Genomic DNA, 12,979 nt, shown 5'->3' with positions numbered 1-12,979 from the left:
TATTCATAGGATTCTATATAGCCAAAGCATTACAAAGAGTGGCAACAAGATTGTGCTTCTAGCTAAAGAGCTGGAAAGATTGATAATGAATATGTAAAGCAGTTGGTGAAGTTATGGAAGAAGAGCTCTGAGATGAAGATCGTTTAGAGCTAGGAACATGGAAAGTTTCTGAGGGGGGGGGGGGGAAGAGGAAAACAACAGAAGCCAATCCCTCAATTGTTTTTGGTGACATTATTAGCAGAGACATTTGCCTCTGTTAATTAAGCAATTCAGTTGTTTGAGGAAATGGATACCTTGGAGAGATTTAGCAAAGTAGACAGAATGATGCAAGCTGCAATTGCTTGCTACAGAGAAATTTATGTAGAAAAGAAAAAGCCAACACCATAAACTAAGTTCGATCTAATGTACACATTTTTAAAGAAGCCTGCTTCTGTGAAGTACAGTTGACTCTCACTGTGGCAAACACCATTATAAAATTCACTCACGCTACTGAAAGTCCCAGCCGAAGCCCCATAAATAGCTACTATGATAAAAGAAATTCACTATTGTAAACTTATTAACTTGGTTTGAGATTCCATGCAGTTTTCTTTTTGACTAGTGTCAGCTAGTTTTGCTCATTATATAATCATCTATAGCTGTCAGTAAGCATGCCGTTCTTTTGTTGGAAAGACCTGTCATCCTTGTTATGTTAAAAAATGCTAAACCAACCAGCCAACCCCACACAATTCATAATTTTTTCTCCATTTCTGTATTATATATTTACTGATTTCGTGTTATGTTATAGTTTCATGTGCTTTTTACTGATACAATGAGTTTGATATTCGATATAAAAAGGGTGAAATTCATTATCCTTGACACGGTAGCAGTCATTGCAGGAAAATTCTGTTCCCAGAGTGTTTTATTTTAAACTATTTGATGTGTGTTTAAATGATAAATTATTTTCTATTATTATTAAATAGAATTTGAGACGTATAATAGAAGCTGAAATTATCCTGATTTTTTTATGTGTATCTCACTCTATGCAAGATAATGAACTGTTGGTGGGCTAATGGTTAGATAATTTGGAAACCCTACTCTATACAAGGGTGGAACTTTTTCAAGCAACTTGAAGGCCTTACTTCCAGTAAACAAGGTTTACATTAGGTAATGAAATTTATCTACCAGCTGCTGGGACATTCGCAAACTCATCACTGTCAGTGGAATTCAAAATCTATTGGTTGAAGTGGAAGTATTATCCACTGGACCAAGTGTCTGGTTGGATTGAAATAATATTTATTAAAGATATGCTTTTTTGCTGTAGATTTCATCCAAATTCCAGCATTTAGTTTAAGAGATGAGCATTTAGTTTAAGGTGTATGAGGAGGAGGAGGAACTAGCACTGTCACATAAACTGAATATGAATTCAGCAATAGGGACAAATGTGGATATCAGCACAGATGCTAAAAGAGTTGAAAGTTTTTTTCCACTTAGTTAGACTATAATAAATTTAGTTTAATCCTTTATTCAAGTGTTAGCAAACAAAGTTTGTGCCTGAAGTATCTTCAGGACTGAGGCAACTCATGGTAAAGGTGGATGAAGCTCTCATCACTCCTTGTCTCAGTATCTCCTATAATGCAAAGCACATTTCCTTGCGGACATGTATAATGCTATACATTAAGGGAAGGGTCACTACCCAGACCGGTTTCGACCTTTATATATACATATATATATATATATGTATATATAAAGTGTATATATGTATATATAAACACACACACACATATATATATATATATATATATATGTGTGTGTGTGTGTGTGTGTGTGTGTGTGTGTATATATATATTCATATGCAGATTTACTCAGTTTAACAACATGTTGTATTGATTTAATTTAAATGACTTAAACACTGAGAATAATAAAGAATAAGGTTTAATGAGGATACTACTAGTTTCGTTGGTAATCCAATTTCTTTAGGTGTCAAAGTACAAAGAATTATACAAAATAATCCAACAAAAACATTATATATTAACAACAACAGATCTACTAAAAACTGTAGTACAGTTTAAATTGGAGTCCACGCTACAGTTCCAGCTGCATTGTTTGTGTGTGTGTGTGTGTGTGTGTGTGTGTGCGATATTGTGAGAATGCCAGCACTGGACAGCAGAGCTATGCGAATCTGGTAAATTTTAGCTAAGGCTGTGTAATTTCTTTTGACTCAAGAATATGTCTTTCAAGTTCATCATAACATTTGTGAATATTAGAAGTTTGAATCCAGTCTTTTTGATGTTGACTGCCTTCATCAGAATTTATAGAGAACAAGATTTGGCTGGCGAGAGTGCTGGCTCGGATTCTGTTATAGGATATATCTCTTTTGTGCTCTTCAACACGGAGAAGGATAGATTTATCAGTCTGTCTGTAGTAAGGTTTTCCACAATTATAAATAATCTTGTATTCTCCTGGAAACTGAAAATGGTGATGTTTTTCTTTAGGTTGACTAAGGATAGAACGGAGTTTAGGTAAAGTAGAGAAACATGTTTTGATGTTGAACTTTTTTAAAATTTTAGCCAGTTTGGGGGAGAGGGAACTAATGAAAGGTAAGGGGATGTAAGCTCTGGGGGGGGGGGGGGGGGTAGTAGAATCTTCATTAGTTTGTTGACGACGGTGAAAAAGAAGTTTCTAAATACTTTTTGAAGTAAAACCATTATTAGGAAAGGTCCTTTTGAGGAAATTAAGTTCATTTTGAAGCTCTGTGTCATCTGATATAAGGATCTGGTGCGTTGTGCAAGGCTGGAAATAATGCCAAATTTCTGTGGAGGGTAGAGGTGAGAGGATGCATGAAGGTATCTGTCTATATGTGTTGGCTTCCTAAAGATTGAAATTTTAATATTATCAGCGCACCTTGTAAGTGTTATGTCTAAAGAAAACGAAGACAATTATTAGCTTCTAGCTCATAGGTGAATTTGATCTTGTGATGAAAGTTATTTATATGATCCAAAAAAACTTTAAGGTTATCTAAGCCTTGTTCCCATATAAGAAAAACATCATCAATATAATGGAGCCAGATTTTAGGTTTTAGTGTGGCCGAACAAATCGCTTTTTCTTCCAAGTCTTCGAGAAATATATTAGCTAGCACCGGGGAAGGCGGACTACCCATAGCTAGTCCGGAGTTTTGTTTAAAGATCTTGTCCTCGAAACTAAAGTAGCCTGAATTGACACAGTGGGGTAAGTAGGGCGAAGAACTTCTTTGATAATTTGCAAAATAATGCAAAACTGCCTTCTGATAACATTTCGCATAGTGAAAGACTAGCCATTAAAAACCTAAGGAAGAATAAAGATATTATCATCCTTCCAGCTGACAAAGGAAATGCTACTGTCATCCTGAATAAAATGGACTACTGCAATAAAATTCTTGAATTATAAGACATACACTTACTCTGAGAATTTCATAACAGGACTAACAGTCTTCTAAAATCAAATTTGGAATTACTAAGGAACATATGCCTTTCGCTCGGATCCGTTCATCCTTTAATCCCATGGTTATACAGGCTTCCTAAGATTCACACAATCCATACTCTCTTAAGACCAATAGTTGAAGGCATCGACTCACCGACATACAACTTATTTTCACAAATGTTCCAACCCAGGAGGTTCTCACTCTTCTCAAGAGCAAATTATCAAAGAAGTTATTTGACCTTGACACCTGAAGAAATTGGATTACCAACATAACTAGTAGTGTCCTCATTAAACCTTATTCTTTATTATTCTCGGTGTTTAAGTCATTTAAATTAAATTAACGTGTGTGTGTGTGTGTGTGTGTGTGTGTGTGTGTGTGTGTGTGTGTGTGTGTGTGTGTGTGTGTGTGTGAGAGAGAGAGAGAGAGAGAGAAAGGTGGAAGGAACTGGAGAAGGCCTTCGTCCAGCAGTCTACAGAAAATGGCTGAAAAGAAGAAGATATATATATATATATACATAAAAACCAGTCATACATCATTTTTTTATAAAATAAATCTTTAATTTAAAATAAATATATCCAGCTGTTTATGAGAATCCATATCTTCATGCATTTTGCAAGTATCAGTAAAGCATTCTTACCATTATTTTGATGATTTTTATCATATATGAGTATATACATGGAGTCGCTCATTGCAGGGATCCTACGTTAACCATTATTCATACAATACCTATCATACTTCTGCTTAAACTATTCACTGTTGGGAGTACTCACAACTACTTCTAGCAATCCATTCCAATTATTCAATGCTTTTCCAAGCAAAATAACCTAGTCTGCACATTATTACTAATCACTTTTACACAAATTTTATTATTACTATGTGACACCTCCAGGGAGTCCAAAGACTCATCGAGGGAGAGTGTGCCAACAGCATCGAATGATACACCCCTTCCAACTACTAACCGCACTCAAACTTGCTTAACTTTTTGCGTGAGCATTAGTAGCAGAGCACTACCAATCAACCATACCTCTTGCTCTCTCCTTTCTCCTTGTATTTAAAAATATCTTTTGTATCAATGTTATGGAATTCCTTTATTAATTTAAGTTTCCATCATGCACCCTCTCTTTCACCTCTCATCTAAACTCTGCAACCCACACACCTACAATCTATCCTCATAGAGAGCATTCCACAGCCTTGTCACCAGCTTGATCACTTGTCTCTGAATTCTCTTCACCACCTCCAGAAATCTGGGTGACCAAATCTGTACATGATATTCAAGATCTGGCTGAATCAGCCTTATAAACAGTGATGATTACCCCTGTCTTTACTTGTCAGCATGTTCCTCAACATCCAAGTAATCTTTTGAACTGTTTTGCCAACTTTTGCATATCTTCTGAACCCACCATCATCCCTAGATATCTAGCCTCATCAATTTCCTGTAATCCAGTACCATTAATATGATACAAAGTATGTAATAAGATAATGCATCCCAAAGTGCATTATCTTAAATTTACAACCAATGTCCTTTGCCCAACATTATTTATTTAAATCATCTTACAGTATATCTACATATCCATTCCCATTTGCTCCAACATGTGTAATAGTTTTCCATGCAGTATTCTGTCAGATGCTTTTGCAAAGTCCTGTAGTATTGTGGTGTAGCCATTTCCTTTATCCAGTTCTGCTGCCACTTTATTATAAAATATGGATAAATTACTAATGCAGGACCAACCTTTTACAAAGCAATGCTAAACCTTCCCCAGGTATACTGTTCATCATTCACTGATGCATCCTCCATCCAACCAATGTTCCTTGAAGGGCTCAGAGAGAAAGTATTTTGATGTCGTGGACACTAAGACCTAACACCTGTGTATCCTTAAAGGACTTTACACGCCACATGGCAAGCTCTAATAGAGATGGCTATAGCAAAAAAGCCGATATAGAACCATATTTTTCTAAACAATGTCTTTTAATACCTGAATTAGCAGCATAATAATCTATCTTTTCATTTGCTTGATCAAGGTCTTGGTTCATCCACAGACTTGAATATCCAGGATGCAACACTACCATCTCTTGATGCCAATATCTTTTGGCATCAAGAAATGGCAGTGTTGACTGACTTTCTAACTAACTATCCTTTCTGTTCTAGTCAGTTCTTTATGATGGCACATATTGCATTATGTCTTTTAACTCTACTGTTGTGGGGTCTAAAACAACATTGAGATATATATGCCAGTCTCTCTGAACTTGCATCCAGCCGTGTAGTATCTCTATTATGCCTACTGTGGGCTGTATGAGTCTTGGTAAGAAGGACATCTATACTCCCATTGAAGCAACATTCTTGTTCCTTCACAGATCCAAAGATATTGAGATGGAACCTTCTCTGATCCACTGAAGGGTTTGCTATCAACTGCAAGATGTTAGAAGTCTTTTCCATCTCTTCTTTTCAAGAGAGTTAGAAACAGTATGTATTCCATTATCAGAGGTCCAAACCAGCCAGCCAACTCCACACAATTTATAATTTTTTTCTCCATTTCTTTATTATATATTTACTGATTTCATGTTATGTTATAGTTTCATGTGATTTTTTTAATACAACGAATTTGATATTCGATATAAAAAAGGGTGAAATTCATTATCCTTGACACAGCAGCAGTCATTACAAGAAAATTCTGTTCCCAGAATGTAGTTTTAGTTAATTCTCATTGAATAAAAGGAGTTCTAAAGACACAGCTGTAGTAAAAGGTGAAGGTGATTGTTGGAGGTTATTTAACCTTAGATATTTTAAGCAAGGAACTAGCCATCTCATTGCAGAAATTCCTAATCCACTGGATTTAACAGCCTCATGAAGATAAGCAGCTGGAATATCATGTTGTAGTCTCAGTCAAGGTCTGCTTGATGTATTTGTTTATTTAGTCTGTTCAGAAATGCAAAGTTGGTTTTCCTAATACTAAAGATTGGAATAATTTAAGTAACACATTGATTTAATAATGCAATACATTGTAGAGACTTCAATGGAGCTTTATGATGTTTATCCAGAAATGTCGAAAGTTGAATCGACCAAGGTGGTTCAAGTAACATGATCACTTAGTAACTCAACTATTTGTTCTGCTTCTGTCACTTTCCTACAGGAACTTATCCTTCCATAATCATTCTTTTTCTTAATTGCTGCATAGTGAAAAAACTTTTTTAGGGTTTACTTTTTGTAATATTTTATGTATTTTATTTGGGGGGAGGGTTGATCTATTGTACTTGTCTGTTTGCATTCTATCTAATGTATGGTCTAATTATTAACTCATTAACTTGTAATCTTGTTGGGCTGCGCCATTGTGAAATCTTATGCTATCTACTGTCTCGTCTATTCTCATTAATCCTTAACCTTTCTTACTTTCTTTGTTCGCTAAGTCTTAACATTTTATCCCCCCTTCTTTCTTACCTTTGCCATTTGCTCCTACTGCTCGTTAAGCTACCTGTATTTTTAACTATTGCTAGCTAAACGATTTGTGGTACACTTATTCTCTCAGACCCTTCTTCTAGACAAAATTTATTTTTAATTTTTATTAACGATTTTATATTAGCATTCATACTCTTATCCTTCCATACCCGGAAGGATAAGAGTATGAACAAAAGTAAGGTCTTATCAAAAATCCTCCTAACATTACAGCAAATCATGGCTATCCTAAATCTACTCATGCACCCATGTACGAATTTTATTTGAGATAGTGTATTGGCAAATGATCAGATCAATTGTTGCTCAAACAAAACATTTTATTCTAACAACTTGAAAATACAACACAGTGAAATGACTAACTCCCTTACCATGTCTAACCTCAGCAAAATTATTACATTATTGAAAATATATACATTTTTACGCTACTTAACATTTTCACTCAACTTAGCACTATAAAACACACATTCTTTATAATAGGTATAGAATTACTGCTTCCTTTAACATAACTACGTTCAGGAAATATTTCTCGCACCAGCAATACATATATACTTATTTTACCTTGTTGCTATACAATACCTTACAAAACTATACCACTATCCTTTTGTACACTTGCATACAATTCTCACTTATCTAAGTTACAAGGAAAATAACAACAATATCAATTGTTTACTCACAATTCTCTTTCATGAACTATACCATAGTTCATGAAGTCAGGATATCTTGACTGAGGTATAGTTACACAGGACACGTTCTTGACTCGGACATTTCTGTACTCTATTTCTCTTATTCCACGTTGGCTAATTCATTGACCTGACATCAAGTCTTTTGCAAGAATCGCGGCCACTATCCAGTGGGACATTATGTTGTTGGTAGCTCCTTGGAAGCTTCCCGGAACATTCTAGAGGAATTGCCAACAAAGTAGCTCTGATGATGGGTGCCAAACCTCTGGTTATATACTCCTTTCTATCGCCTCTTCTCCCTTCTTCCATTCTTCCTATCGGGGAACCAAAACACCTGCAGCAGTAGTAAAAAGTCCAAGTCTTCTCCTCCTCCTCTTATGGTAGCCCATAGTAGTTCCCTTAAATATGCTCTTTGTTCTTAACCTTCAAATGTCCATAATTATCTGGCTGCATGATGACTTCACTCTGGTCTTGCTGAAGGTCCTTAAGCGATCAATTTGTTCGCAAGTTGTTGCAGACTTTTCCAATACATTATTCTTATTGCTTACTTACAATGTTAATATTTAAATGAATTATTTGGTGCAATTTTCAAGAAAGTTAATTTATATTCAGATAAAAGGAGTTTTCCATTAATTTTTTCTACATTATTTCGGCCTGAAAACCCTGTAAAATTGACTTCGATAAATTAAGTTAATTTATCGCAGGAAATTTCTTGCCTGTGCTTTGTATTGCTCATGAGGATGCTGTTCATCTATTTGGTTTTTATTCCTTCCACAAATGGCTTATTTATTTCATTTATTTATGTGGGTATGCAGTCTGATACAGCATCTCTCAATCCGTAATCATTTTTCATGCACTACTGACTTTCATTCCTTGTAGCTTCTGATCCCATGCCACTGCTCCAAACTGCCTTCCATGTCTTTCATAATCGTCAGCTTTGTAGTTACACATAAACCCTTTCTTGACCGAGAATTCCACACATTGAGCAACCTCCCAGGTCCAAAATACACGGTCAATTTCCTCAAACAGAGGCAGAGTTGTTACTGTAGTTATTATAGATAGATCTTCTGAATCTGTTATCAGATCCAACACTCTCAAACACTTGGTCTCCTCCATTACATACTGTTTCAGCTAATATTTCTTAGCTTTCTTTTTCCATCTTGCCACGTTCCCTTTCTTCCTACTCTGTATTCCTAATAGTTAGTCTTCCGATAATTGCTCAGTCTGCACTCATAATCTGCCAATGCATGGCATCCATATATTCTCTGGACCTCCACATCTGTAGCAGCAACCAACAATATATTTTGTCCTGTTGTACTCAATCTCACACCAGACAACCTCAGTTGAACCATCTCTCTTCGATCTACAATCCTTCAATTTTATTTTTGTTGGTCAAAGTTCTTCAGCTGTCATAATAATACCCCCCCCCCCCTTTATTCCTGCATCTACATAGTTCTCTTTCAACCTGAAAATTTTTGGCAGCTGAGCTGACCAATTCAAGAAACTCCTCTTCTTTATTTCTGATAATACATAAAATTGGCATTTGTGTATATGCATATCATCATTTCCTTGGGTAATTCATTGACTTTTGTGTAATGCCATTACACAAAGGTAATGGCATTACTAGCCCATTCAGATTAGAAACCTGGGAAACTGCACCCATCTGTTCACAGACATTTCCGCACATACGCTAAATTATTTCTGGTGGCTATTTCCACATGGTCATTCCTGTACTAGAATTGGCATGTATTTGTCCACTGCCAGGAGTGGCCAAATACATGCTTGATTTAACCCTGCTCCCTAATATATTCGATTTCCCTGATTTGGCATTACAAACTCACTGAACAACAATTTCTCCAAACATCTAACTCCAAAACCATTCAACCCCCCCCCCCCCTTTATTCCTGCATCTACATAGTTCTCTTTCAACCTGAAAATTTTTGGCAGCTGAGCTGACCAATTCAAGAAACTCCTCTTCTTTATTTCTGATAATACATAAAATTGGCATTTGTGTATATGCATATCATCATTTCCTTGGGTAATTCATTGACTTTTGTGTAATGCCATTACACAAAGGTAATGGCATTACTAGCCCATTCAGATTAGAAACCTGGGAAACTGCACCCATCTGTTCACAGACATTTCCGCACATACGCTAAATTATTTCTGGTGGCTATTTCCACATGGTCATTCCTGTACTAGAATTGGCATGTATTTGTCCACTGCCAGGAGTGGCCAAATACATGCTTGATTTAACCCTGCTCCCTAATATATTCGATTTCCCTGATTTGGCATTACAAACTCACTGAACAACAATTTCTCCAAACATCTAACTCCAAAACCATTCAAATGATGTCCATCAGACATAAAATTCCTTACACCCATCTCATGCACTCCATACATCTATAAACTGCCCACCATTTCTCCTACATAGTCTTCTCGTTGCCTCATTAGAAATCACAGCTATCATACCGAGACAGCAGACCCACAATCTTTACTCTCTTACACTTCACTTTCGCTTCCCTCAACAATGCTATCATATCCTCTCTCTCATTGCATGTTTCTCACCTTTCAAATCATTTGTCCTTCTTCCTTTTAAACTAACAGTTTCACTGATCTTTGATCTCACCTTTGTGAAATTTACTCTAATAATGCTATCAGTCTACTCAGAATTTCATAAGTGTAGTCCCAATTCTAAATTGCTTTGTTCATCACAAGAAATCACTGATATTTGGTAATTATTGATAATATATATTAATATGTGATTCTAAACATCATCATGGTATGTAAATGTTTGCTTTCATAAGTTAATATTTCAAGTGAATTCTCATGAGTATTGTAAGCAATGTACAGTTCTGATCACTGCCATTTGTTATTAAATCATAATATTTTGAAAAATTTCTACTTTTTTTTTGTTGTTCAGATTTATAGAACAAATCAGCATGCTGGAGAATTTGTCATTACATTTCCAAGATCCTACCATGCTGGCTTCAATCAAGGATATAATTTTGCTGAAGCCGTTAATTTTGCTCCTGCAGACTGGGTAAGTCATTCATATTCTCTGTTTCATCATTTAAAGTACATACATAAAGTATGAAGACAAATAATAAAATATGTTGTCTAATTTAAAGTACTTTCAAACTGTTATTTCTAATTTTTGTTTAATTTAATTTTCATGTTAAGCTAACTCTGTGAAACATGGTAGGAAATAAATGCTTATTTCAAAGATCATCATCAAATTCCTGCCAAGTACCCTCAAGGGGTGTACAGGATATGATAGTACTACATGGAAAATTTACATCATTACTAACTTCCTATTTACAATTTTCCTCCAAATCAGTCTGTTACTTGTCAAGACTCCAACATTACCAGATCTTATATTTCTATCATCTAAGATTGTACCATATCAATCCACCTATATCTTGATCTTCCTCGGGGTCGTTTTCCAGCCAACTTGTTTTGCTAATCTTTCTTTGCCCATTCTGTTTAAGTGACCATACCACCTGAGATTAGATTTGCTAACGCATTCCTGGATACTGACAATGTCAAGTTCTTTCCTAATATCCTCGTTTTTAATATGATATTGCCATTGATGCCATCTTCACGCCTCGAATCTTACTCAGGACGCTCATATCTGTGGTCTCTAGTCTTTGGTCAAGTGTTTTACTTCTAACCCAGCTCTCAGATCCATAAGTTAAAACTGGTTTGAACACTGTCTTGTATACAGCTAATTTAGTGTTCCGACTAATTTCTCTCTTACTCCATATGAATTTATTCAATTGACTTCCCCCCATACCAGCTTTGCTGATTCTGTTGTCTATTTCTATATTTAATTTACCATCTTCAGTAAAAATTGTGCCTAAGTATCTGAAATGTTTTACTTGTTCCACAGGTTCTCCATTCACAACACGGTTGACATTTTCAATGAATCTGCCTATTTTCATTGTCTTTGTCTTTTTATTGCTGACCTTCATACCATATCTATTACAACAGTTATTCAAATTAGTCAGAGAATCTTGCACTCTCGTAGCGGATTTATTTAGAAGTATAACATCGTCCGCATAAAGCAAACAGCTGACATTAACATCTCCAATTTTGATATCATGTTTAGTACCACTTTCCTTCATAATGTGATCCATATAGATTATGAATAACAGAGGGGATAATGTACATCCTTGACTCACACCAGTTTTAACATTAAACCATCTTCCTGTACTCCCTTCAATTCTAACTGCTGACTTACAACTCAAATAAAGACTAAGTATTGCTTGATATAATGCCCCATTGACACCATATAACTGTAGCTTATTGAATAGCTTCTCTCTTGGCACCTTGTCATATTCCTTTTCCAAATTGACAAAACTTAAATACAGATCTTTGTTATATTCCCATGATTTCTCCACTATTTGTTGTAAAGTGAAGATCTGATCCTGACAGCCTCTATTTGACCTGAATCCAGCTTGTTCTTCACCAAGCTTCCACAATTCTTCTCAACCGTTTCTCAAGTATACTTGCATAGATCTTACCAGGAACACTCTGTAAGGAAATACCTCTGTAATTCTCACATTCAGTTTTATTTCCCTTTTTATATATGGGTACTATGAGAGCTCTACTCCAATCGTCTGGAATTCGTCCCTTTGTCCAGGCATTCTGAACTATGCAGTGCAGCCACTGTAAGACTTTTATACCACCATACTACAGCATTTCTGGTCGAATAACATCTGCTCCTGCTGCCTTTCCATATTTCAAGTCTTTGATAGCTTTTTCTACTTCAAGTATGGATATGTATTCTTGACTGCATGCCTGGTAAGTGTTTTTTATCACTGTGCTGTCATCACTGCTTGTTTCATTTTAGCAGTTTTTCAAAGTAATTACTCCATACTTCAAGGATATCTTTTTCTCCTGTTTTCATATCACCTTTATCATCTCTAACTCCTTTTACAGCATTCTTTCCTCCATTCTTAAGCTTGTTCAACAACCTCCAGAATATTTTGCCACCTTCTTGATATTTATTTTCTATGTTCTTGCCAAAGTCCTCCCATGACTTTTGTTTAGCTAGTTTTACACAGAGTTTAGCTTTCTTACATTTGTTTCTGTATTCTCTAAGAGCACAAGTCAGCTTGTGCTCTTAGAGAGCTCAATGACTACTATTCAGTCATTTATTATCAGTCTATCACATTTATCATTTTGTCAGTCTATTGTGCATTATTTTTCTCTTCCCCATTTCACTTTAACTGATTTTGCCCAAATTTCGATTATAGTTCTTTATTGCATTGTTTTGTGTTTCCTTTAGTATTTCAATCCATTTGACAAAAATGAAGATTTTATAGGAAGAATTCTTCTTTGCAGACCTGCAGGTCACATTGTTTCAATCAAATATGGAATCTGGTTGTCCAATATTACACTCGCTCTTGC

General features: G+C 35.6%; 1 protein-coding gene across 2 annotated transcripts in view; it reads left to right on the top strand.

Annotated features, from left to right (window-relative positions):
• Kdm5 (Lysine demethylase 5) overlaps positions 1-12,979 on the top strand; it is a 561,081-nt gene that overhangs the window by 214,879 nt on the left and 333,223 nt on the right. For both annotated transcript variants that reach the window (XM_090393222.1, XM_090393221.1), the window contains one exon: positions 10,488-10,607. In XM_090393222.1, the coding sequence (XP_090249348.1) occupies positions 10,488-10,607 (120 nt within the window). The remainder of the gene's footprint in view (positions 1-10,487; positions 10,608-12,979) is intronic.

This window comes from Typopeltis vanoorti, chromosome 5 (assembly GCF_054136105.1).
Source record: "Typopeltis vanoorti isolate ZY-2024b chromosome 5, IOZ_Tvanoo_1.0, whole genome shotgun sequence".
Lineage (NCBI taxonomy): Eukaryota > Metazoa > Arthropoda > Arachnida > Uropygi > Thelyphonidae > Typopeltis > Typopeltis vanoorti.
Note: the sequence above shows the minus strand (reverse complement) of the source record. Positions and strands in the feature narration are given on the sequence as shown.